General features: G+C 38.6%; 1 protein-coding gene across 3 annotated transcripts in view; it reads left to right on the forward strand.

Moving 5' to 3' along the window:
* The first annotated feature begins 3,340 nt into the window (after window positions 1-3,340).
* Window positions 3,341-27,506, forward strand: part of GABRB2 (gamma-aminobutyric acid type A receptor subunit beta2) — a 287,791-nt gene continuing 263,625 nt past the window's right edge. For all 3 annotated transcript variants that reach the window (XM_060092603.1, XM_060092604.1, XM_060092605.1), the window contains exons 1-3: window positions 3,341-3,417; window positions 3,573-3,664; window positions 4,669-4,736. In XM_060092603.1, coding sequence (XP_059948586.1) covers window positions 3,341-3,417; window positions 3,573-3,664; window positions 4,669-4,736 — 237 coding nt within the window. The remainder of the gene's footprint in view (window positions 3,418-3,572; window positions 3,665-4,668; window positions 4,737-27,506) is intronic.

A 27,506-nucleotide genomic window follows, 5' to 3' on the forward strand; every position in this document is an offset into this window, starting at 1 on the left:
TGTTTGCTTTCTTGCCCATTCATTATGCCTTCCTTATTCACTAAAAACTGCTGTTATTTATTAATCACATGCCAAATGCTACACATATGTTTATATCATTCTACAGCAAACAAAGAAGGCACTATATTTTAATTTTTAAAGAAGAGGAAGCTGAGCTTTAGAGAAATTAAGTGACCTGCCCAAGTCCCCAAAACAATAAGTATCTGAACTGGGATTTGAGCCCAAAGGTCTGCCTCCAGTTCCTTTGAAACTGCTGGCACTGTGCTATTGTCTTACTTGCTGAGACGCAGGTTACTTTAGCTGTTCGGCCTCCTTTCCCTTAATTTTCCGTTTATGTTAGGTCTTCAATAAATACTGTTTAACTTTTCCCTGGGCTGTTATTATTATTATTATTATTATTATTATTATTATTATTATTATTATTATTATTATTAGTGGATGATGACTGATGGTATTCGTGGTTTCGTTGTGTTCACTGAATTCTGTTCTTTCAACCGAAATTGAACTGAGCCTAAATAAGAGGAGCCGGTAGTTCAGCAAGTGCAACGTGGATAACCCTGTCAGAAGGAAAACCCTATTTCAAGGTGTTTTCAAGAAGAAGAAGAGCTTTCTAGGACTTCAGGAGTTCGTGTAGTCAAACTGTTTGGGAATCCTTTGGGAATTCTCCCCCCCCACCCCGTGTTCGTGTGTGTGTATCTTTGGACCGACTCCTAGGGTCTGGGAGACCGCCACACTCTAAATCTGTACGTCTGCACTGTTGAAGAGGCTGTTTTACCGTCTCAAATCCAGAAACTCCCCTCCCGCTCGCCTTCTGTCCTCGGGGAGCTGTCAGATTCCCGCCTAGCAGCCCTCCCGCCTCCACACTGCCCCTGGAGTCAGTACCCGGCGGCCCCAGAATGACCCCTGACCTTGACGGGGGAGGAGGGAGATTGCCAAGAGGTATAAATGGGTCAAGAGTGCCGAAGAGACCAGGACCTTGAGGAGTCCGGGTGCGGCGTCGGGCGCCCCCTCCTCTCCGCAGACGGGGGCGGGGCCAGCCTGGTGCGAGGCGCGCGCCCGCGCCTCTCGAGGCCTCCGGGGGCTCGGCGGCAGCAGGAGCTGCGCTGCAAGAGGAGTCCGCGGCCGGCAAGGTCCGGGCGAGTCAAGACCGTCTCGTCTAATGGTTAGGGTCACTGGCTTTCGCGTCCAATCTCGGTTTCACCTCTAGCCACCTGGGTGACCTTGGGCAATTTACTTAGCTTTAGCGCGCCAGTTTCTAAATCCATAATGTGGGGAAAGCGAGGTGCTGGCTAAACCTGGGCTTGTAAGAATTAACTAATGAAGCACTCTTGGCACGTAGTAGGCGCTCGGTTACAGGGTAAGCTGAGGAGGAGGAGGAGGAGGAGGAGGAGTTAGAAGTTCCGCTTTGGGGTCCGGAACGTAGGTTCCAGCTCCGACTTCTCCCGTATTCACCAAGGAGAGGGGGAGGGGGGAGCGGGAGCACCTGTCCTCCCCTCCCCTGCTCCTCTGTTGCCAGATAAACTCGGGAGAACCCGGAGAGTCCGTCCCGGGCCGAAGCACCCTCAGACTGCCCGGCTGCCGGAGACTAGCAACGTCTCCGGGCGCCCGCGGCGCATCATTTTCCCGCGAGCCGAGGAAAGATTTCTTCCGTGTATCTCCCTTCCTCTCGAACCCTGGAGCTCGCTCGCTCGCTGCTGCCTCTGGGTCCCGGCGGCCGCGGAGAGCCGTGTCGAGCCTCCGGCTGCAGGGAAGAGGCAACCCCGGGGCGTGCGAGTCCCTCCTGGCCCCGAGCTGGGGAGCGAGGAAGAGGTGGCGCGGAGCCCGCGGGAGGACGCGGAGCCCCGCGAGGCCCCGAGCCCCTTCCTCATTTCGCCCGTCTTCCGGGGACCGCCCTGATTTTTTGCGTCCCAAGGCACCGCCAGGTGTCTGTCCTCGCCACCCGCCCTCCCCGGCCGGGGCCAAGGGGCGAGGGCCCGAGGGGCCGAGGGGCGAGGGCCCGAGGAGCCGGGGACCGCAGCGCCGCGCGGCGGGAGTGGGCAGCGAGCGCAGACCGGCGAGGTGAGGAGGGGCGCGCGGCGGGCGGGGAGGGTGCCACCAGTGTGCGCGCGAGTGCGCGTGCTCTGAGGGGGCGTGGGTGCCCGCCAGGCGAGTCCCACCCGGCCGCCAGCCCTTCCTGCACCCGGTCACCGCCGGAGCCTCTCGCCACCCGGCATCCCTAGGCCCCCAGGTCCCATCAACCCTTCCTGCAAACTCCACCCTCCCTACTAATAATTTCCCAATGCAGAATCAGACCGAAACCTTGAGAGACAGCCCTGTCTTTCTACTCCCCTCGCCCCCCCCAGCCCCCCGCCCTTCCTGCTATAAATAATCCGGACCAGCGGGTCAGGCACGTCACACGGTGAGAAACCGGGACCCCGAGGTTTTCTTCTCTGGGGATAGGGGGCAAAGGGTGAGGAGAAGGTGAAAGAAATTGCTCGTGAGTAGTGAAGAAAAGCTTGCTCTTTGACTCCTAGAAAAGATCAGGCATCATTTTGGTATTATTCTTTCTTTCCTTTTTTTTTTTTTTTTTTAATTTCCGTGTGTGTCTGATTCTCCATGCTACGTCCCCCCCTCCACTCTCGGCCCCAAATCCAACGCATTGCTCAACACTCCTCCCATCGGTTTCTTTCCTCCCTCCCCCTTTCACTCCCGCTCCCACCTTCCCCTTCCCTCCTCTTCCCTCCGCCCCCCTCCGCCCCCGCCTCCGCCTCCAGCACCCATTTCGCCCCAGGCAGGGGATGCTATTTGCCACGGAAATAAAGTTCAGATTTCTCTCCCCCCCGCGCCCCCCGCCGCTTGCTGAGACCAGAAGTGGACTCTCAGGCGCCCATCTTCCCCCTAGCACTACACACCTGCTCTTCTTTAAATTCCTAATCTGGTTTTGCATATTTAAGGGGAAACACACCCACCCACCCCCACACACCCCCCAAAACCCCACAACCCGCGAGGTGCAAAACTGCCTCCTGCAAGTACCAAAACTTAACAGACTCTCTAGTTGTTTTTGTCTTAACAAAAGGACAACAAAGATTTTACTCCGGGTCCTCCTGTGGGGTGACTTTTCTATATTATTCAAATACGCATATATTATACATATATATGTTTTTCCTTTTTCCCCCTTTGATTTTTTTTTTTTTTTCCTCCTTAACAAGAAAATCTTCTCGGTCCCAGGCAACCGCTGCTGCCCCTTTGATGTTTTGGTACGCCTTGCGCATGCGCCTCACATTAGAATTACTGCACTGGGCAGACTAAGTTGGATCTCCGCTCTCCAGTGAAACCCTCAATCCCGTCCAAAACTAAAGGGATGTGGAGAGTCCGGAAAAAGGGCTACTTTGGGATCTGGCCGTTCCCCTTAATAATCGCCGCTGTCTGTGCGCAGAGGTAAGTGTGTCTAGCGTTTCTCTTTCCTTTTTCACTTTGAAAGGCTCTGTCTGCCTACCTCTGTGAGCAAGGATCTGTAGTGAGGATCAGATAGATGCTGAAGCACTGTGCCTGCTGTCTTATTGATGCCTGTTTATTGTCTTTTCTTTCTTTAGTGTCAATGACCCTAGTAATATGTCGCTGGTTAAAGAGACGGTGGATAGACTCCTGAAAGGCTATGATATTCGGCTGAGACCAGATTTTGGAGGTAATGGGGTTGCCTTGGAAATAAAAAACAGCCCGGCAGCTATAGCCTAAGCTGTCTTTTGAGCTTTGTGCGCTGTCTTCCCTCTCCCTCATTGTGGGTTGCATGTGGTGTACTGAACATGTCTCTGTGTTACAATATTGAGAAACTGATCCAAACTTAAGCTGGTTTGTTACTCTCCAGCACTTAGATGGTCTTTCAGAGAGACCCTCTTAGCCTGTACTGGTGACTGCTGTCCTTCAACTTCACTGTTTAAATCCTTTGCTTCACTGTCTTTGTTTCCTTGAGATACAAACCTCTTAAGTTTAGTTAATGGTGTGCCCGGTGAACCTGGCTTACTGAAGGCCATTGGGAACATTTTTGAGGACAAGATATGCAGATAATTGGTTGAGAAGTCGCATTAACCCCCTGTGCCCACCTACTTTGGAAGAGTTCTAGCCATGGTTTAAATTGGCTGATGTCTGGATATTATCCAGTCCTGGAAACCTCACTGCAGGGGACAGTGAGGTGGGGGGAGAGGGGCCTGGGGGACTTGGAGGATACAGAGGGTAGTGGGAGAAGGGCTAGAGACCTCTCTTTCTGCAGCCTTAGATACACTGATATGCCCATTTAGTTTTACTCCAGACTCTAACAAAGCTCAAAGAGTTAAAACCTGCACAGAAGCGGGGGTGGGAAAAATGAGGAGGGGGTTTCAGTGCAATATATAACATTTCGCTTGGGCTAGCCAGATTCAGGTGCTTTTGTGGTTGTGTGTATTCTCATGCTAAGACACCTACATATGTAGACAGAGGTGGAATCCCTCACCCATCGGACACGTGTGTGCCTGTTCAATAGAGCATTTCCCAGAGGAGTACCTGTCACTCTTTAAAAAGGAGCAGAGAATTGAAGAATTTGAGTGTGAACAGTGGGAAGGGATTTGGGGCAGAGTGTCCCGTGCCCAGGGACTACTCTTGCTAAGAATGCATGAAGTTCTGAGAAATCACGTGGCTGGCCATTTTGGTTTGCAGGTCCCCCCGTGGCTGTGGGAATGAACATTGACATTGCCAGCATCGATATGGTTTCTGAAGTCAATATGGTGAGTATTGAGGTTTATGGTTGTGTCTCTGCAGACCTTCATTTGGGGACAGGAAGGAGAAAGGATCCAACTGGTGAGGGTGGGGTGTGCATGAGTATGTGTAGGAAGTGGGGTGAGGGCAGGGCATTTTGCTTTGCAACCCACTTTCTTTGAGGCTTCAGAGCTGGCTCTTTCTGGTCCCTAAAGATTTTTCCAACCTGGTTTGAAATCGTGGGACTTGGCGAAGAGGGTGTAAAATGCATCACATGTTCACGTGCAAAACGCAGCCACATGCAGGAGAACCCCTGCAGGAGTCACATTTCCTAAGGTTCCGTGGGAAGCACACTTCATCAAGTGATTTTTCTGAGTTTGGGGTGGGGTCAGGGAAGGAAAGAAGAGGAGAGAAAAGGGAAGTGTTTTGATTTGACATTTCACAGAGAATATAACCTGGGAACTAAACTGTAGTGGAGAGGCTGAATAAATGACCCTCGGATACTGATATCCACTTGTTGCTTTTGGAGCCGGCCTCTTTACAGCTGATGGTAAGCCCTGCCCCCTGTCCATGGGTCACCTGCTCCTTTAACCCCCAAAATAAATAACATAAAAATTGGCCACCCTGCTTTCAAAAGGCAAGCTCAGACCTATGTGTCATCTCTGGTCACTTCTGCAGTGGTATTCACCGCATGTCCCAAGCCTGTGTGATTTATGGACAGCAGCACTCCTTAATGACCCCCTCCTTGGTCTAGGGGCAAGTGCTAAGAGAAAAAGCCTCCGTCTTCCCCTCCCGGGAACACTTGTGTGTGGGGGTGGGGGCTGAGGGGAGGGTTGCTTCATGCAGGAGCGCCCCCTGCTGCCCATATTGGGGCACTGCAGACATACAAGACAATAAGTGTCCCAGATACCCCTGCTTACTTGCGCCATTTCTTCAGTGACTTTCCTACTCTGTGTTTTTGAAGTTTTCACCCTTGGAAAAGTCTCTCTAGAAAGGCCACATTTGACTGTAAGATGCCAGGGTTACTTTCAGTCCTAATAGGATTTTAGCACATTGCAGAAGATTGTATTGTAGTGTAGTTTTGCCTGGAAATGGGATGCACTGTTAAAGAAGAGGGTCTAGTGTGTAAGGTTTTATGCAAAACAATTCTAAGCCAGCCATCAGGACTTGAAAGTTAGGACACTTATTTATTCACTCGAGAGCCAAATACTAGGTAGTGGATATGCTCTTAACAGGATATAAATTTTCATCACCCCAGGATTCAAATATAGAGGAAGCTCAAATAACCAGCCCAACCTTATACAATGTCCAAAGATAGGTGATAATCCTGAGCTATCACAAGCTTATGAAACATCTATGACTACTCCAGAGAACATTCAACTCTTTCAGTGATGTTTTTAAGGATGTGTATCTTGTGATATTCTAATTTTTGAGAAAGCATTTTATGATATAGGATATGAACACAGACTGAAGACACTATTGGATGATTCAGAGCCATAGATTTCCCACACATTGTGAGAATCTCCTGTGTGGTAGAGAATATTTCTTTCTTGGGAAACTAAACATTTAACTTCTCAGATATACAAATATTCACTTTTGTGAAATTTTAGAGGTCTTTCATCAGTTTATATTTTGAATTTTACCATAAAAATAGAAAATGTCCTCATGTGGGTAACTGCTAAGTCCTAGGTACTTGACTCTAAATTGTGTGGCTAAAAAGAAAGTGATATGGAAATCAGGTGTGGTTCTGTGTGTCCTGTCTTTTGAATTTTGGTTTACTTATGCTCTTTTCCCACATTTTATTCTGTCACCTTCCTCTTCAGAGCATAAGAAAGGTGAGACTTTATGGAAAAATTAAGAAGTATTTAGAATCTAAAGAGACAATGATGAGATGATTAGAAGTCGCTGCATTAGAACTTAGATGTATAAGTTAGCTGAGAACTTAGACCTATTATATCCCAAAATGGTTTAAGAGTAGTGGCATTTTTTTCTTCTTGTTAAGTTCTGTTTATTTTTCACCAGCATGCAGCATTTTGGAGAGGTGTCAGAGCTGGACATGATGCCAAGACCTGCTAGTCAAAATATAGACCCAGTTAAGGCGAGGTGTCATCTCTTAAAGCTATTTACTGTTGCAGAAAAATCACGGGATGTTGAAAGTGCAGAAACAAACGTCAGGTTGTAAATAGGCCAGTACTGCAGCATTAATGATTAGAACCAAGCATTAAAAATTCCATGCTAGATTCCTTTCTTAGCCTACTGCTAACACACGTAGACTTGTCCAGACACAGTTTTACTTGTTGAAAAATGAACACTTTTATGATTAACAATCATAGTGACTTTAATCCTTCAAAGAAAAATTTTGTGATATATGCTATTTTTTAAAGTATGGTTATTTGATTTGAAGCAACAGATGGGAAATTCCATCCCTGATGTCTAAATAAAAGAAGATGTTTATGGCATATTGCCCACTGTATACAGGTCTAAAAGGGTTAGGATCTTTCGATTAGATTCATCTCTGAAAGAATGGTTGATTGATTATTTAAGTGAAACCTCAAAATTGATTAACGCACATGTTTCTGCCTCATTATCCTTTGTGGCCTGCAACCTTTGGTAATTGTAGCTTTCTTTTACTATAACAAATCTTCCTTTGAAGAATGGTAGGCACCAGACCATTTAGACTGTCATTGACTCATGTGTACTGAAAGGAAAAATGGCCCATGTCGATATGGTGCTCCTGGTAAATGACAAAGATAGAAAGACCTGAATACTAGTTCTGTTTCTGCTGTTCAGTCAACCTGAGGGAATTGACAGCCCCATGGGGCTTGATTTCTCTTTTTAAATATTCATTTATTTATTTATTTATTTATTTGGCTGCACCTGGTCTTAGTGGCGGCATGCGGGATCTTTAGTTCTGGCATGTGAACTCTTAGTTGAGGCATGTGGGATCTAGTTCCCTGACCAGGGATCGAACCCAGGCCCCCTGCATTGAGAGCATGGAGTTTTAGCCACTGGACCACCAGGGAAGTCCTGGGGCTTGAGCTCTTCACCTGCTAAAAGGGAATAATAATCCCCGTTTACATATTTTAGGTGACTACCAGAATTAATAAAATGATGCAAGTGAAAGTACTTGTGTCCCATGAACATAGCTTATATAGAAGACTGAATATCAGCTTGTCACTAAGGAGACCCAGTGTCCATTCCAGCTGCTGCCCTAAGTGTACTTGGGTCAGTGATTTACATTATGTGGTCTCAGTTTCTATATGTTTGAAATGAGAGGGACATGCCAAATTGACTTCTAACTCAAAGTTACATGTGTTTCTGCTTTGGTTTATTATAATAGCTCTGTTGGGTACAAAGAAATTCCAGGAAACTTGGAAATCCAGCATAAACGTTAGAAAAATGCAGAATTCCTAAATGGCATGCAGTTCTGAGGTCTTAGGAGGGTGATGATGGTATCTTACTCACCCATGTGACTCAGGTTACTGTTGACCCAGTGGAAGATCTTTGGAAGAACACGATCTCAATTAGACTGTTCCTGAGCAGAAAGCTTGGCTTTAGAATGAAACATTTTTAGATGTCTTGGTTAAATTGGCAGGACTCTTTTTGTTAAGATTCTTTGATGAAAATGCATTTTAAGATCCAAAATTGGCTCTGAGGATTATGGACTGAAATAGCTTTCTCTTCATTTAAAGCAGATTCTTCTCCATCTTGGAACAACACATTTGCCAACTGAAGAGTGAAGCAATATTTCACTTTTGAGGAAAGCGTTCTAGTAAACATATACACAAATTACCTTTTTATGGAATGGCAAATGGTGAAAAGAGCTGCCTTTTTTTTTTTTTAACAGATGTTTTCTTGCATCACCAGCTGCACAGTTTAAAATTCAATTCAACACAAATACTTATTTAGCAGCTACTATGATCCAGCTATGTGTTAGGCCATAGGGACAGAGCAGCGAACAAGAATGACTTGTTCCCTGACCTCATGAAACTTAATATCTTGGTGTTTACTATCGTTAATTCTACTGCAGGCTCCTATCATACTTATGTTTAACATAAGCATTTTCTCTAAAAATTTTTATGAGCAGCCACTTGAGTACCTAGATGTCTGTATCTCCCATGCGTTCCTTTGTCACTTGTTGATTTCACCATTCATTTTTTATTTGATATTTCAAATTGCCTGATATGTTACATATTTATTGTCTTCCTAATTGATGTGTATAAAATACATGTAGCCAAGGTTATAGTATCTCTCTCCATGTGGTTTTGCTCTGTAAACAACGGTTGGTTGGAAGGGTTGGTTGGAAGTTTGACTACATAGTATCATACATGTGGAGAGACAGAGCATGGACTTGTAGGCCTCAAATTCAAGACACTTTTTAAATTACTCTTTAGATCAATGAATGTGGAAAGAATCACAATGTAGGACCACTGAGTTCTTTGAAAGCAGAAATACACAGGGCATATTGGAAATACAGAATTCTGAGGTATTATGTAGAAATTACTAGGTGATGGGGGTTAGAGGTCTGTGGATAAATGTTTTAAGCAGAAAGAGTGGCATATAGGAGAAAAAACAGGAAAAATAAATGGGATTAGGAATTTGCAAGTAGCTTTAAATGGCTGGATTTGGGAGTGAGAGTGAGGAAGTGGTAAGATTTGGTACTGAGATCATAAGTGGTGATCAAATTGTATAGACCATTTTTGTAGCTTGCAGGAGAGTTTACATTTTGTTCCAAAGGCTGTAGGGTCCCATGAAAAGATGTCAGTAGGAGAATCGCTTGAACAGATTCACACTTGAGGAAGATGCTTTTGAAGTATGAGGGGTGCAGCAAGACCAAAGGTTGGGAGATAAGGTGAAAATCCACTACAAAAATCCAGAAAGAATTGATGAACGGAGACAGGGATGTAAAGGAGAAGATACAAAATCAGGGCTTTTACGAGGCAGAAGTGACAGGACTTGGTGAATCCTAAGTTTCTGATGGTTTCATTTATTGATATGGGGAACACCAAAAGGGCAGCCAGTTTGGGGGTGGGCTGGGGATTGAGGTGTGTGGGAAGACAGTTCATTTTGGGGAAACGCTGACTTTTCTCCACACATGGAATCTCCAAATGGAGATTGGAAAATACAGGTCTAGAGCTTAGTAAGAAGTCATGACTAGAGAGATGAACTTGGACATTGTCAGCATATAAGTGGTACTTATAACGGTGTGAATGGATACAATTAAAAAGGGAAAGTGAAAGGACGGCAAAAAATGGGGATCTGGTGAGCACTGTAATTTAAGTGGTGGAATGCTGAAAAGGAGCCCACACAGATTAGTAAGTAGCTAAGCAGCAGTCAGATGGTAGGAGAACCCGCAGATAATAATGTCTTCAAAGCTGAGGCACAAGAGAGTTTAAAAAGGAAGGAAATGGTCAGCTGCATCAGATGCCACAACGATAAATTGAAATAAGTTCTGAGACTTGTCTCGCAGCTATAGTAAGTAACAGGAGCGCGTTGGTAAATGTAGCGAGAGGAGTCTTAGTGGTTGAAGACTACACCTTTTTATTTTTTTCCCCCATAGCCATCCAGTTCCATTCCCCAGAGACCACCTGTGTGTTACTTTCTCTTTTTTAATTTAATTTAATCTAATTTAAATTTTTTTACATCTTTACTGGAGTATAATTGCTTTACAATGGTGTGTTAGTTTCTGCTTTATAACAAAGTGAATCAGTTATACATATACATATGTCCCCAAATCTCTTCCCTCTTGCATCTCCCTCCCTCCCACCCTCCCTATCCCACCCCTCCAGGTGGTCACAAAGCACCGAGCTGATCTCCCTGTGCTATGCGGCTTCTTCCCACTAGCTATCTATTTTACGTTTGGTAGTGTATATATGTCCATGCCTCACTCTCGCTTTGTCACAGCTTACCCTTCCCCCTCCCCATATCCTCAAGTCCATTCTCAAGTAGGTCTGTGTCTTTATTCCTGAGTTACCCCTAGGTTCTTCATGACATTTTTTTTCTTAAATTCCATATATATGTGTTAGCATATGGTATTTGTCTTTCTCTTTCTGACTTACTTCACTCTGTATGACATACTCTAGGTCTATCCACCTCATTACAAATAGCTCAATTTCGTTTCTTTTTATGGCTGAGTAATATTCCATTGTATATATGTGCCACATCTTCTTTATCCATTCATCTGTTGATGGACACTTAGGTTGTTTCCATGTCCTGGCTATTGTAAATAGAGCTGCAATGAACATTTTGGTACATGACTCTCTTTGAATTATGGTTTTCTCAGGGTATATGCCCAGTAGTGGGATTGCTGGGTCATATGGTAGTTCTATTTGTAGTTTTTTAAGGAACCTCCATACCGTTCTCCATAGTGGCTGTATCAAATCACATTCCCACCAGCAGTGCAAGAGTGTTCCCTTTTCTCCACATCCTCTCCAGCATTTACTGTTTCTAGATTTTTTGATGATGGCCATTCTGACTGGTGTGAGATGATATCTCATTGTAGTTTTGATTTACATTTCTCTAATGATTAATGATGTTGAGCATTCTTTCATGTGTTTGTTGGCAGTCTGTATATCTCCTTTGGAGAAATGTCTATTTAGGTCTTCTGCCCATTTTTGGATGGGGTTGTTTGTTTTTTTTTGTTATTGAGCTGCATGAGCTGCTTATAAATTTTGGAGATTAATCCTTTGTCAGTTACTTCATTTGCAAATATTTTCTCCCATTCTGAGGGTTGTCTTTTGGTCTTGTTTATGGTTTCCTTTGCTGTGCAAAAGCTTTGAAGTTTCATTAGGTCCCATTTGTTTATCTTTGTTTTTATTTCCATTTCTCTAGGAGGTGGGTCAAAAAGGATCTTGCTGTGATTTATGTCATACAGTGTTCTGCCTATGTTTTCCTCTAAGAGTTTGATAGTTTCTGGCCTTACATTTAGGTCTTTAATCCATTTTGAGCTTATTTTTGTGTATGGTGTTAGGGATTGTTCTAATCTCATACTATTACATGTAGCTGTCCAGTTTTCCCAGCACCACTTATTGAAGAGGCTGTCCTTTCTCCGCTGTACATTCCTGCCTCCTTTATCAAAGATAAGGTGACCATATGTGCATGGGTTTATCTCTGGGCTTTCTATCCTGTTCCATTGATCTATCTTTCTGTTTTTGTGCCAGTACCATACTGTCTTGAGTACTGTAGCTTTGTAGTATAGTCTGAAGTCAGGGAGCCTGATTCCTCCAGCTCCGTTTTTTGTTCTCAAGATTGCTTTGGCTATTTGGGGTCTTTTGTGTTTCCATACAAATTGTGAAATTTTTTGTTCTAGTTCTGTGAAAAATGCCAGTGGTAGTTTGATAGGGATTGCATTGAATCTGAAGATTGCCTTCGGTAGTAGAATCATTTTCACAATGTTGATTCTTCCAATCCAAGAACATGGTATATCTCTCCATCTATTTGTATCATCTTTAATTTCTTTCATCAGTGTCTTATAAACTACAGGGCAATATCACTGATGAACATAGATGCAAAAATCCTCAACAAAATACTAGCAAACAGAATCCAACAGCACATTAAAAGGATCATACACCATGATCAAGTGGGGTTTATTCCAGGAATGCAAGCATTCTTCAATATACGCAAATCAATCAACGTGATACCCCATATTAACAAATTGAAGGAGAAAAACCGTATGATCATCTCAATAGATGCAGAGAAAGCTTTCGACAAAAGACTACACCTTTGAAAAGTGTGGATCTGAAGCAAAGTCGGGAGAGGGCAACTGCTAAAAGAAGTCATATATCATTCGGAGAAGTACCCCTAGAAGGGAGTAGGTTGCAGATACGAAGCAGGAGCTGGGGTGGGTGATGGGATGTGGAGCAAGGGGAAGGGGTGTGAAGACTCACCGACCCAGGCTTCATTCTCAGTATATAACGCATGAAGCTCTCCTACCCAATTTTAGCAAGCTGTCATTTTCTCGCCTTCTTTTCCTTCTCCTGCTTCCCCTTCTCTTCCCCCTCTACTCCGCCTCTGTGCAATGCCCAACATTTTCCACCATCACAGCACTAATATAAGAAAATAATCACAGTTATTGCTCATTGGGCCCTTGTGCAGGTATCCTCTTGATGTGTATTATCTCATCCAGTCCTCCTATAAAAGCAGTGGTATGGCTAGTGTCCACCTTTTCATAAAAGAGGAACTTGAGGCCCAGAGAGGTTAAGTGACTTATTCAAGGTCACCCAGCTAGCAAATGATTGACTTTACATCCCTCAATCTTAGCCCTCTGGTTATACTGCACTTTTAGATGTAGTAGGCATATTAAAAAAAAATTATTCTCATTCCTTATGGACCTGTTTTGTTGTAGTTGTTTGTTTTTATTTATTTTATTTTATTTATTTTTTTGGAAACAGTGGGTAGATCAGATAAACTAATCCTATATGTTACTGTTACTCCTCAGTCTCTCCACCTTGAAAAAAATCTTAATTTCATTAAAATGATTTTTTCAAATAGGTACTTTATTCAGTGTGTATTAAATATAAGACATGGTTTCTGTCCTTGAGAAATTTATACTTTATATTACATCTATTACCAGGTAATAAAGGAAGATTTATATAAGATCTTGAAAAGTCAAGGATGTTGCTTGTGTCATGATTTCTTTCATTATGAATGGGTGCTGTTAACTTGTCTAATAATTTTCCTATTGCTCCAACAGAATCTGTCATATAACCATTAAGGCCAGTAGCTGTCACAAAATGTTGGGTGATAAAGTTCAAGAACTGTGTCAGTGGTTTTAAGCTTTGGGTGGACACTATGTGAAAAGACCCTTTTCCTTTTTTCTCTTATTATCAATTGAATTTTTTCCATTGAAAACACATTTTTGTGATTTCTGATAAATTACTCCTGCAAATAATCTCTTAAAAGTGGTTGAGTGTTTTTCTTCTCTTCCCGGATCTTTACTCCCTCTGCCCCACACAGTATAAATGAGGTTCATTATAAAGATTACATCTCAAGAAGATTTATTCATCAATTTTTAAACAATTATTCCACATGATATAGGCAGTTTATAAATCATTTTTTCTGGGTTAACTCTTAGGGCAGGTCTTTGCTGTTGCTTTGTAAGACCCTAAACAATGCCTTTGCTTGATTGTGACATGAAATAAAAATCTGACTGTGAGCTTACTCTGCAAGAGAAGGAAGGGGAGGGAAATATCCCAAGTTTCATATTTTAGAAGCACCTCAAAGCGTGCTTTAGTGTGATCCCTCCCACCTCCTTGTTAAATGGTCTTGAGAATTTCTATAAGAATGTAAATTAGAGAAAGTCCTTTTCTTAACACTGTGATAGGGGTACTGGCTAATTTCAGGGTGGGGCACTGGCTTGTTTTGAAATCCTTCATTCTGTAGCATTTATTTGTGATCAGTGCTCTTGGCATTGTGGCCAGATAATTCTTTGTTGTGAGGGGGCTGTCATGTGCATTGTAAGATGTTTAACAGCATGTCTGGCCTCTACCTACTAGATGCCAGAGGTACCCTCGCAGTTATGAAAACCAAAAATGTCTCCAGATATTGCCAGATGTGTGCTGGGGGATGAACTTGTCCTCAGCTGAGAACCCCCAGTGTAGAATATGGTGTTGTACTTTTGTCTCCAAACAAGTTGAGAAAAGAAGAGATTTTCTCATTGAGTAATGGCTTTCATACTTAATCACCATTTTCATTTCTGTTTCATGGTACATTATGACAAAGCCAATTTTAAAAGATCAACCAACATCAAAGGCAAAAATTATCCACATCCCCATCACTTCATTAAAACTGTTTTAATTTGCCTATAATACCTTCTACTTCTTGTCTATTTGCTTATTCATACTTTACACATTACACTTAGTTATTTGTAGAGAGAATTTTATAGTCTATGTTTTCACTTAACAGACCATGAGTATTTTTGCAGTTTTATGCTTTCTCTAAAAAAAGAAAAAAATGCACACCTTTATTACTACCAGTGTAAACTGATGTGTATTCTTCTGTGGCTTTTTGGTGATCTTACAAACATATACAAACGTGAATATATTGACATTTTCTTTTTTATTGTATATTTTTTCAAAAAAAATTTAAAATACATTTTATAGATTATTAGTCATAATTCTAGCTATAGGTTATTTGAAAATAAGTATATAATTTACTTTTACTTATAAACTATTAACAACTACATAAAAATCATATATAAAATAGAGAACTGGATTTAAATAACATAAATGGAAACTTTAAAATTTTATCTATCAATTTGATTTTCATTTACACAGCTACTCTTTCCTCTATTTTTAGCCTGATATTACTCAGCTTTTCCAAAATCATTTTACATTTTTGGATGACACAAAAATACTTTGAAACACACAGTTAAAAGAAGAATGAGAAAGTAGATGGTTATGAGTTTTTAAAAGATACAAACACAAGATTTACATGTTCCTTCCAGATATGCATTTTATTTGCAAAATATGTATTTTATTAAACAAGGAGAAAAATGAGTCTATATTATTCTGGCCCTATTTATATGGAAAAATATGGCCATGTCTTTAACCCATTGTCTCTTGCCTAGTGCTCATTTTGTAAATATTCTATTGGCATTTTTATTGCCAAGTCTTATTTTCCCTGCTATATAATTTGGCACATACTGCCCACTTACCTGCCAAGAGGTCTTAACTTAGAAGTAATTGCTTGGGCAATTAAAGATGAAATAACTTTTCTCCTAACCCAATAGCCAGAATTAAAGTAATGAATTTTGTAAGGTGAATCTACATGTATCTTAGAAAAGTGGTACATGAATAAGCCATGGCTAAATATTAGAGATATTGAGGTGTGTGAATGTACAGACATTGTCTGCATCCCAGTGCCTAGCACAATGCCTGACAATTAGTAGATACTCAACAAATATGTGGTGAATGGAGTTGTTGGAGGGGGGTAATTGAAAGACTGCAGTATATCAGGCTAACAGGAAGTATTTATATAATGCTCCTTAACCAGCACCATGCCAGTTAGGCTATTTTGTGGAAGGATATGAAATGGTTCTTACACTAGACCTAAGGCTCACTCTAGAGTCAAGAAAGAGTGATCTTCATTGCCTGAAGAGGGAGGTGAGGGTTGATGGAGAGAAGAGTGTTTCAGATCGGTGGGAGAGGAGAGTAGTATATCCCTGTGGTAGAGGAATCAAAATAAAAGGTTGAGATCCAGGTTTTTACAGTGGTTCTCAGGCTTTACTGTGCAACAGAATCACCTGTCTTGTATTAATATTTGTATTTTCAGGGCACATGCCCAGAGTCTAATTCAGGAGGTCTAGGATGGAGTTCAGGAAGTCGCATGTTTAAAATCTCTCTATGTGACTGACGTAGGTACTGTCTGAGGGCCACTGTTTTAGGAACACTAGTTTTATAGTGAAGGTGGAAGCTAATACAATCACCAATAAAGGAATTTGACAACAGAACTGGTCTCTAGTTATCATATGAAGTTTTGCAATGCTAAAGATCCAAGCGGTCAGAGTAGGTGGGATTTGTAGAAGACTTGGTGGAAGAGGGAGAGCTGGACTGAGCAAGGAGGATCAGTGCAATACGAATGGATAGAAAATAAGGAGAACCGTCCTATGGGAGTCAGTGGGCATGGAGACAGTATGAAGAAAGGCATTACATGTTAGCAATAATAATATTGCAAAAATAAACACTTAGAGCACATATAACTATCCCACTTAATGTTCACAAAAATCTCATGAGCTAGATAATAATATTATCATCCTCTTTTATAAGTGTAGAAACAAGGACTAGAGGGATTGTATAATCTCTACAATTACAGAGCTAATATACGTGGACAGGAATGGTAGGGTGCATATGTAGGGTATACCTATGTATGGTGAAGCTTAATTGCATAAGACCTTGGCATCTGTGCAGAGGAGACACTGAAATTTCTGGGGTGGATGCTAGGAATGATGAGTCTTAAGCACCTTCACAAAGAATAAAAGTAAGGGTAACTTACTAAGGGTAAGAAGGAGAGAGTAGAAAAACATTTTCCAGATCTGATTTTTATTTTTATAAAATGCCCCTTTGAACCTCCATACTATTTTTTTGACACAAATGATGAAAAGAATCATAGTTCTATATTTTAAAAGGTCAAACAAAGTTTGTGAAATTGGGGGAGGGATGAGCACCTAGCACAGGGTTTGATGCTATGAATAAATTAATAATAGCTGCATCAGTTATTTAGTTTTAAGAGGTCTGGATAATATCAGAAATACTGATATTTTAACATATATTTTAGGATAATATGATTTGACTGTTCCTTCCTGTTTAAAAAGATAGCTATTTGATTGGTGGTTAGTACTAGTAGTATTACACATTTACATGTAGGGAAAATACCATTAAAATAGCTTCCTACAAATTATTTATGGCTGCTTAATTGTATTTCTTGAAGTATATGCTTAAATTTGAAGGTCTCAGTGATTAAGCATCTTGAGGGTGCTCTTCTACAGATCAGTAATTTAGTGCCTAATTGGTGCAAGACCATCGAATCAAAATTTTTTTTAAAAGTTTATCTACTGGCTTTTACATCTCTCTTTTAACTAAATAATCTCTAAAAGTCACCTTTTAGTCTGCTATTTTAAAAAAATTTTAGATAGAAATGATGCTGTTATCATGAGAATTGAACCTCAGACTACTTGACTTGCTCAATAAATGAATGTCTATTTATCTATGCACCAATATGTAAAGTCCATTATAAAACATACCCAAAGTAGAGATTTAAAGAGGATTTGATAAAAATATATAAAGTTACAATATTTTTATCTCATACTCACCTTGATACTGGCTTAGAGTTTTTTATTTCCCATGAAAATAAGAATATAGCAAATAATGATGGAAAATTACAAGCTATTCTGTCCTGCATATTAGTCTGTTAATGAGAACTTTTGGATAGTAGGGCTTATAATATAGATAATTCAAAGGTGACTGCTATTTTCTATGGATACAACCCCATTTATTCCTACCTTGCAACTTCTAAAGCATTACCATAGAAAAAATAATGTTTTAGAGAGTGTGCTGTTCATCCTTTCCAGGAGAGAGTATTTGTTTTAAAATAATTGATGAATCTTCCTGCTTCCTAGGACAACACATTAACTGGATTGACCAAAAAATTGTATAATCAGACAGCTGGCTTTTAAACAAATATACAAAGATCATCTTTAAAAATTGTTCATTTTAGTGAGGGTATTGACATTCCATTGACTGTAAATCTTTCAAGAAACATTTAAAATATTAATCTTAAATGACTTATAGGCCATTTAAAAGACTATCACAAAATAAGAAGCAGAAATGTTAACGAGTTTTAAATGTGAGTGAGTAGGTGCCAGTTATTAGGTTGTAAAATCAAATCACCATTCTGTGTTTTCACTGTTATTGAAGACACAGTGCTCCAAAAAATGAAATTTAAGTACTTTTCTCTTTGTTTTCCTTGACCTACAGACAAAGAAAGACTTATTTTGTTAATGCATATTTCTGAATTTTTTTGTTTTTTTGTTTTGTTTTTCTTTTTTTTTTTTTTGCCAAATGAACGTTTGAGTTAATAGACTGAAGATCTCTTGAAATGTTCTCTGATCAGTCAGTTGTGCAAACCATTCCTCTTTCAAGCACTGCTAAGCCAGTACTCTCTTGGACACTGGTGGGGCTGATCTGCTTGGCTGTGTAAATTTGCATCTGGCTTATGTGTTGGAAGAATGCTCATTACTTGAATCCCATTAGTATGCCTGTGTGGCAAACCATTTTTCTAACAGAATTCATTAGAGAATGATACCTTTGTCATTCTAAAAGTCATAATATTTTAAGCACTTGCCAGATTTACAGATGAAAGATCTATGGAATTACAGACCACATGAAAAACAAAGAGCTTATTTCCTTTGGAGTTTTTAGATGATTTATTTTAGACTTTAGGTATGAAGGCCAATTTTCTATCTATTTAATGAGCCAGTTTTGAGAACCACATTTTAAAATGGCTTTATCTTTTTATTTTACTAACTGAGTGTGATCATCATCACCAGGTAGATCACTTAGGTAGAAATTTGTTGTAATGGAATTTTCTTTACTTAGGATGCTTTAGTCAAAGTGGCAAATATTATAAATGGGTTCTGGTTGTAAAATTCCCAGATTTGGACATAATACCTCTTAAGGGTTTATGCTCTCATTTTAAAAATTAGCCACAATTCTGGCGCTCTGGTTTTCCTGCTTTGTTGTTGTTTTGGTGCATAGTGCAATCATGGCAAGAATAAAACCTGATTAAGTTAAATGCTACTTGTGCTGTTGGGCTTTAAAGAGAGAGAGAACGAGAAAGAGAGACCCAGAGAGGGAGATGGAGGGAGAGATAGACAAATGTGGTTCCTGTCCTTGAGGAATTTGTAATTGTTTTCAATAGTTGAGAAATAACAGAAGAACTTTTTTAAATAACGTTATCTGGGTTTTGTTTTTTGTTAGCATAAATGAGTATCATATAAAATATGCAACAAGGATTTGCCATATAAGAATGTGTATATAATCAGGGACTGTCCTTTTGAATTTACATGATATGGAATCAGCAGTATCACAGTGCATGTGGATTCTCTTTGTTCTTTTAAGCATTTGATAGTTTGCAAACAAATACTTTTAAAAAGAGTCAATGAAAAACAGGATTTGAAAAATTGCATTATACCTTTTAACTGGGATATATTTTTTATGACTAATAACACTACTAAGAATCACCACCAGGGCTTCCCTGGTGGCGCAGTGGTTGAGAGCCCGCCTGCTGATGCAGGGGACACGGGTTCGTGCCCCGGTCCGGGAAGATCCCACATGCCGCGGAGCGGCTGGGCCCGTGAGCCATGGCCGTTGAGCCTGCGCGTCCAGAGCCTGTGCTCCGCAACGGGAGAGGCCACAACAGCGCGAGGCCCACATACCACAAAAAAAAAAAAAAAAAAAAAAGAATCACCACCATTTATTGAGATAATTTTATGAAATGAAGTTTAATTTTTCAGTGACTTCACATTTAATTCTCAAAAACCTCTATGAAATAAGAAGTGTTATCACAGTTTACAGATGGCTAAACTGAGGGTTAGAAGATGTGTGTGAGTTAGAACCAAGACAATACAGCTTTCCTTTATTTTACAGCTAGAAAGTGCTGGAACTGGAGTTAGAGCCCAGTTTGTCTCCTATCCTATTTATTTTGTGTTTTTCTCAAGTTAAAGGAAGGGGAAGTTTAAAAACTTGAATGGACCTGCCTCCATTATAATCTCCCAGAATGATTAATAGTCCACATTCCAGTTCCCCAGATAAATTTTGGGAAACTTATAAAAATCAAACAAATAGAACATGAAGGATAAAATCTGTAATATGCAAAAATAGTCTAAGTCATTTAGAAATAAATTAAAATAGTAATTATCACTGTTTAGGTATCATTAGGGTTGGTGGGTAAATTGAAAATTATGATTTACTTTTTTCTCAGTTATATTAAATCATCTTTCATCACTAGGGAATGATTTCAATTCTGGCTCAAAACAAAAATCTGCTCTGGAAAAATGTATCTGGTAATCCTGAGAATTAATAACAAAATTAGATTTGACTAAATTTAAGAGAGACTTTTTTAGAACCAAGAAAATATCAGCCCTTCATATCTTACTTGTTATTTTAATGAGGTAGAACATATCTCAGAATATTCAGTAAAATGACAATTAGTATTTGTGTGAAATAATAATTGTGATGCATTTCAAGGTCAATTCAAAAGACTTCAGTCTAAATATATTTGTGTTCCTCAAGGTTGGGAAAAATATGTGGCTTAAACAAAATGTTTCTAATCTCTTTTCTTTTTTTCTACTTTCTCAAATGTCCAACTGGGTTGATAAAAATTATGAATAAAATTAAGCCAGATATATCATGTATATCTAAAAACACTGTATATATACGTATATGAATATGACTATATGAAAATATATAATTTAAAAATAATTACTGAGTTCTGTATTTCTTTTGAAAGCAAGCAATTCTTGGGCTAAAATATGCTATTGCATTTTTTTAGAGATTATTTCTGTGGTTACTGTGGAAAGGTATTTATATCAAAGCAGGGACTGGGAAGTTCTGAATTTGTCCTGCATTTGTCACTGATGATAAAACTTTGTAAACATTTCTTAAATTCTAGTTCAGAGTTGCTATATTTGAAAATGAAAGAAATTAAATGAAAGAGATAAGGTTACTTCCAGCTATTTGTTATGTTTGCTTTGTAAAACAGGTAAGTTTGTCTGTCACATAATTTTCTTAAGTCTGCAATTTTTAAATCTGAATTGCTTTTATTACTTATTTCTCTCCATTATAGAAAAATCAGTAATAAACTGTAGTGAAAAGTGAAGATCTCTATTAATATCACTCAGAAATAAATACTGTTAGCAAAATGATTGCTAAACCTCAAGACTTCTTGGGAATTCACATGTGTGTACATGAAATAGAATCAGATAGTATATACATTATGTTTTTTTTTCTTTTTTTAGAGAGACATTTAATCTTTATTTTTAACATAGACATTCTTTCCTTCTGGTCAATGTGCCATTTTCTTCAATAATTAAACAGTTGTACAACATATGTTTCATAGGCCACAAACAACCTATTAACATAAAATTTAAGTAAACTCATATATAAGCCAGAGTGACTTTTCTATATCACAATATGTAAACATTTATTTTATCATCCCCCCCCCTCTTTTTTTAACATCTTTATTGGAGTATAATTGCTTTACAATGGTGTGTTAGTTTCTGCTGTATAACAAAGTGAGTCAGCTATACGTATACATATATCCCCATATCCCTTCCCTTTCGCATCTCCTTCCCGCCCTCCCTATTGCACCCCTCTAGGTGGACACAAAGCACGGAGCTGATCTCCCTGTGCTATGCAGCTGCTTCCCACAAGCTATCTATTTTACATTGGGTAGTGTATATATGTCCATGCCACTCTCTCACTTCGTCCCAGCTTACCCTTCCCCCTCCCCGAGTCCTCAAGTCCATTCTCTATGTCTGTGTCTTTATTCCTGTCCTGCCCCTAGGTTCTTCATTAACATTTTTAAAATTTTTTTAGACTCCATATGTATGTGTTAGGATACGGTATTTGTTTTTTTCTTTCTGACTTACTTCACTCTGTATGACAGACTCTAGGTCCATCCACCTCACTACAAATAACTAAATTTCATTTCTTTTTATGGCTGAGTAATATTCGATTGTATATATGTGCCACATCTTCTTTATCCATTCATCTGTTGATGGACACTTAGGTTGCTTCCAATACATTATGTTTTTTTTTTTTTTTTTTTTTTTTTTGCGGTATGCGGGCCTCTCGCTGTTGTGGCCTCTCCCATTGCAGAGCACAGGCTCCGGACGCGCAGGCTCAGCGGCCATGGCTCACGGGCCCAGCCGCTCCGCGGCATATGGGATCCTCCCAGACCGGGGCACGAACCCGTATCCCCTGCATCGGCAGGCGGACTCTTAACCACTGCGCCACCAGGGAGGCCCTACATTATGTTTTATAATATGATTTCTGCACTTAACATTTTGTGAACATTTTTGATGCTATCTAAAATTTTTCTGTAACAAAATATCCAATGGTTGTATAGAATTTCATTGTATGGCTGTACCATATTTATGAAATCAGTCCTCTGTTGGTGGTCATTATGATTATTTTGGGTATTTTTACTATTATGAAATAAACTGTATTAAACTGTCCTGTGTATTCATATTTGATGCAATTATAACATTTTTCCCCTAAATTCTTAGAAGTAGGATTACTGGAACCCAAAGCAGGGTTGATACATATTTTATATATTGATACATTTTACATATTTATATATTTAAATTTTGATACATATTACAGATCTATGCTTCCTTTAAAAAATTGCTAATTAATGTTCACACCACCCAGTGTATGGGAGTTCCATTTGCACACTCCCAGACCAGTCCTGGGTATCTCCCTCAGGATATGCATCCTTTCCATCTTTGCTAATCTCTAAGGTGACATTAGTAATTTTCTTTATCAGTTAAATTTTTTATTGCCAGGTAACTATCTCAAATACCTTTTTGTGTTCATAGTCCATTTGCATTTTTTTATTCTGAATTGCCTTTTTATGTCATTTATTGATTTTTTTTTCTATTAGAAGAATGTTTTTGTTAGCGATTTGTTAGAACTTCCTATACACTGGATTGGCCAAAATGTTCATTTGGGTTTTTCCATAAGATGTTACGGAAAAAACCAAATGAACATTTTGGCCAACCCAATATTAAGGTTATAATCCTTTGTCATATATTGCAAACATACTTCCTTGTATAATAACTTTGTGAATACTATCTTTTCATGTACTAAAGAATGTTATGGATTTTGATCTTGGCTTTTAGACTTTGAAAAGTCTTGTTTGACATAAGATTTAAAAAAAGAAATGTTCAAATCATCTGTCATTATTTTATGTATTTTTTACCGTAGAAATTGAATCCATTTGAGATGTATTTTAGAGTAAATTCTGAAGCAGGAATATACATAGGTAGGATAGATAGATAGATAGATAGATAGCTAGATAGATGTCACAATAATCTTTAAGGCAATCTGTCATTTCCCTAATGATTTGAAATGTTGTCTTCCTCACATACGAAATCTCATATGTCCTTAGGTCTTTGCTTTTATTCTGTAACTTATCTCATTAATATTTTCCTGTATTGTTGTGCCAAAACTATGTGTTTTTAATTATTCTAGCTTTAAATATTAAGACAAATTTCCCACAATGTAGTATTATCTTGTTAGAATGGCTGTCACCAAAAAGACAAGAAATAACAAGTGTTGGTAAGGGTGTGGAGAAAAGGGAACCCTTGTGTACTGTTGCTGGGAATGTAAATTGGTGCAGCCACTATGGAAAACAGCATGGAGGTTCCTCAAAATACCACTTCTGGGTATTTAGCCAAAGGAAATGAACCACCAACTCAAAAAGATACTTTATCTGTCTGTCTACCTATCTATCTGTCTATCTACCTATCTACATAAATATCCCCATGTTCACTGCAGTCTTATTTACAATAGCCAAGATATGGGAAAAAAAATCTAAGTATCCATCAATGGATGGATAAAGAAAATGTGATATATAAAATATATACATATACAATGGAATATTATTCTGCCATAAAAAGAATAAAGTCTTACTATTTGTGACAATATGGGTGGACCTTGAGGGCATTATGCTAAAAGCAATAAGTCAGAGAAAGACAAATACTGTATAATCTCACTTATATATGGAATCTAAAAGCAAGCAAAAAATGAACTCATAGATAAGACAGAGAACAGATTGATGGATGCCAGAGGCAGGGGCTGGGAAGTGGGCAAAGTAAGTGATGGGGGTCAAAAGATACAGACTTTTATAAAAATAAATACAGTGTAAAGTTTTAAAATAAATGTCATGGGGATGTAATTTACAGCATAGTGGCTATAGTTGATAATACTGTTTTGCATATTGAAAGTTGCCGAGAGAGTAGATCTTAAAAGTTCTCATCACAAGAAAAAATTTGTAGCTGTGTGTGGTGATGGATGCTAAGTAGACTTATTGTGGAGATCATTTTGCAACATATACAGATACTGAGTTACCCTGTTATACAATGAAACTGATTTAATGTTTTATGTCAGTTATAGCTAAAAAAAAGGACAAATCTCCCCTCATTATGTTTCTACTTAATTGTACTTAACCATTATGAAATAGTTATGCCTTTATACAATCTTTAAATTTTGGCAAGTTAAAAATAATGCTACTAAGGGTAAGCTGGGATGAAGTGAGAGAGTGGCATGGACATATATATGCTACCAAATGTAAAATAGCTAGCTAGTGGGAAGCAGTTGCATAGCACACGGAGATCAGCTCGGTGCTGTGTGACCACCTAGAGGGGTGGGATAGGGAGGGTGGGAGGGAGACGCAAGAGGGAGGGGATATGGGGATATATGTATACGTATAGCTGGTTTGCTTTGTTATACAGCAGACACTAACACAACATTGCAAAGCAATTATACTCCAATAAAGATGTTAAAAAAAATAATGTTACTTGTATTTTGGTTGTAATTGCAGTATAATTTATGAAGGAATTTGGAAGGAAATTTACTTAACGGTATTGGTTCTTCCTGTTGAAGAACATACTGTCTCCTCATTTATACATATTCTTTTATGTCCTTATGTAAAATTTTACAGTTTTCTCTGTGTAAGTCTTATAGATTTCTTGTTAAATTTATTCCCATAGGGCTTACATAATTCTTGTTAAATTCAGTGCTTTTCAGTTTTTATGGTTATTGTGAATGGGATTTTTATATCCAGTGATTATTTTTGATTCCTGGCCAAAAGAACAAATGCCATATAACCACCCTAGAAGGGGTGTCTTTTAACTTTACAACTCAGAGCACCATTTCCATTTCAATTTATGCATACACCTTGGGTATCACTAACATATTTAAGATGTATGCGCAGAAACATTGCACATTTTTTTTGCAGTTTGTTATATTTCTAATCAGTGTAAGCATTTTAAAAGTGATTGTTTTATTTCTACTTCAGTCTTCTACATAGGATTCATTTACTTGGCCCCATAGAACCAACACAAATTACCACTGAGGGTATAGTCTAGATTTAAAAAAGTAGTCTCTGCTTAATATATCCCATTTTTATTTTGTACATAATAACTTTATGAAAACAAATTTTTTTGGATATAGTAAGCCAAATTATCATCATGTGCTACATCTAAACTCTGGTGTCTATTACTTGAAGTATGGATGATTCAATTACAAATAGTTCAGGAGGGGCTATTTCATGTTGAGAACAGTTACAACCAGAAAATAAAACAGCATAACTGACACACTGTGTGCGGATATTGCTACAAACACTGTTTCAGAGTGAAGACTTGGCTAGATTTAATACTAAATCTGATCATGACTTTTACCCACAGGCTTGATCACTAAAGATTAAGAACTATAAAAGCTCTTTCATTATGGTAAATTATAAATTATAATTGGTTTGACTGTTTTAAATACATTGTTAATCTGAACAATTCTAATTATCATTCTGAGCCTGTCAGCTAGAATAGTTTAGTTATGCATGAGATTTTTAGAAAATATCTCAATGAATGTTAAAAAAGTTTGGAGAAAATATACCATATACATTTTACTGGATTTAGTGACTCCTTAGTTGAGTTGTAACTTTTGTGTTGGTTAAATCAGATGTGCCTTCTGAGCAAAAGCTCAGAAGTTGTAGGAGAAAAGAATTCTATAAACTAGCTCCACATTGTCAATAGTATACAGTATTTGACTGTCATGCACATAGACACACACATGCATACACATGCATATGTAATATAAAACCAAGTATGAAATGGTTATATTTTTCCTAAGTAATTACTTATTATTTATCACTAAGTAATCAACTTATCAGGTTGAACTATTTAAGACTAGTGAGCTTAAGTTAGATGTAGACTGGAATATAATGTGAAATTAACAGTGCTGCATACATCAGCTTGAAAAGACCTTGGGCATTCTTAGGCAGGAAGGTGTGCTTCCTGTGACTCAATATAGGGAAACTAAAACAAAGCTGGAATTCCATGCTATTTTGCATGAGTTTACTGAAAATACATTTTTATATGCAAAATGAAATGTCTATACTAGAATCTTTTTGTATTAAAATATGGACATGCTACATTTCAATAAATTCAGACTTGATTGATGTATCAAGAGAGGCTTAAGTCTTTTGAAAACTGTCTTGGTTTTGTATATTTTTATAAAAAATACAAATAAAGTACTATCATAAATGGAACACTTACTACAGCACAATTGAAAGGGAATACAGATTTATTTCTCCTTTTAAAAGATAATTATGAAATTTTATCTTCAAAGATATACTTTAGAATATTTTTTAAACTGGATTTTAATGAGACACGCTTTCTTATCTTTTTTCAGCTAGTGTTGGCCAAAAGATTACTGATATTTTAGAGCAGAAGTAAACCAAATATGGCTGGGTGCCTGTTTTTATTTTTATTTTTATGTTTTATTTATTTATATATATTTTTGGCCATTCTGCATGGCTTGTGGGATCTTAGTTCCCTGGCCAGGGATTGAACCCAGGTCCTGGCAATGAAAGCTCCGAGTCCTAACCACTAGACCGCCAGGGACCATATGGTCTGCAAGGTCGAAAATATTTACTATGGGGCCAGTACGGAAAAAAAAAAGTTATTGTTTGTTTTGGAACAATAAGTATGGCATTAAATATAACATACTCTGGATATAATCCAGTGGAAGGTACAGCATATGAAATTGCATATCATTACTTGGTTTTTTTGCTTGTGTATTTGTTAGGACTTCACTTGAAAGAGAAATGATTCAAATTAAATAAGAATGTGTTAAAGGTGTAATTTCATGGAGAAATAAATTTTTATTAATTGAGGTTATTAAAGCACAAAAAGGAAAACATCTTTATTAAGATTGGAATAGTTATGGAAAATAATGTGAGGCTCTTTGTGTCATATTAATTATCTTAGATTGGCTCTTCAACTATCACAGATAGTTTTTTAAAAAGTGATAGCAATTTATGTTCAGGTTTGTTTATAGTAAATCATGAAGTTTTATATACTAATAACATATGGATGCTTTTGAGAAGATTGATATATTGTTGGTATAAGAATTAGAATCAAGAAAATCTTTTTTACTCTTGAACTTTAAAAATTTTGCTCTACTAGGTAATAATACCATTGCTTTGTGTCATGAGGTCAGGACCATGTCTGTTTTCTT

Source organism: Mesoplodon densirostris, chromosome 3 (genome assembly GCF_025265405.1).
Source record: "Mesoplodon densirostris isolate mMesDen1 chromosome 3, mMesDen1 primary haplotype, whole genome shotgun sequence".
Lineage (NCBI taxonomy): Eukaryota > Metazoa > Chordata > Mammalia > Artiodactyla > Ziphiidae > Mesoplodon > Mesoplodon densirostris.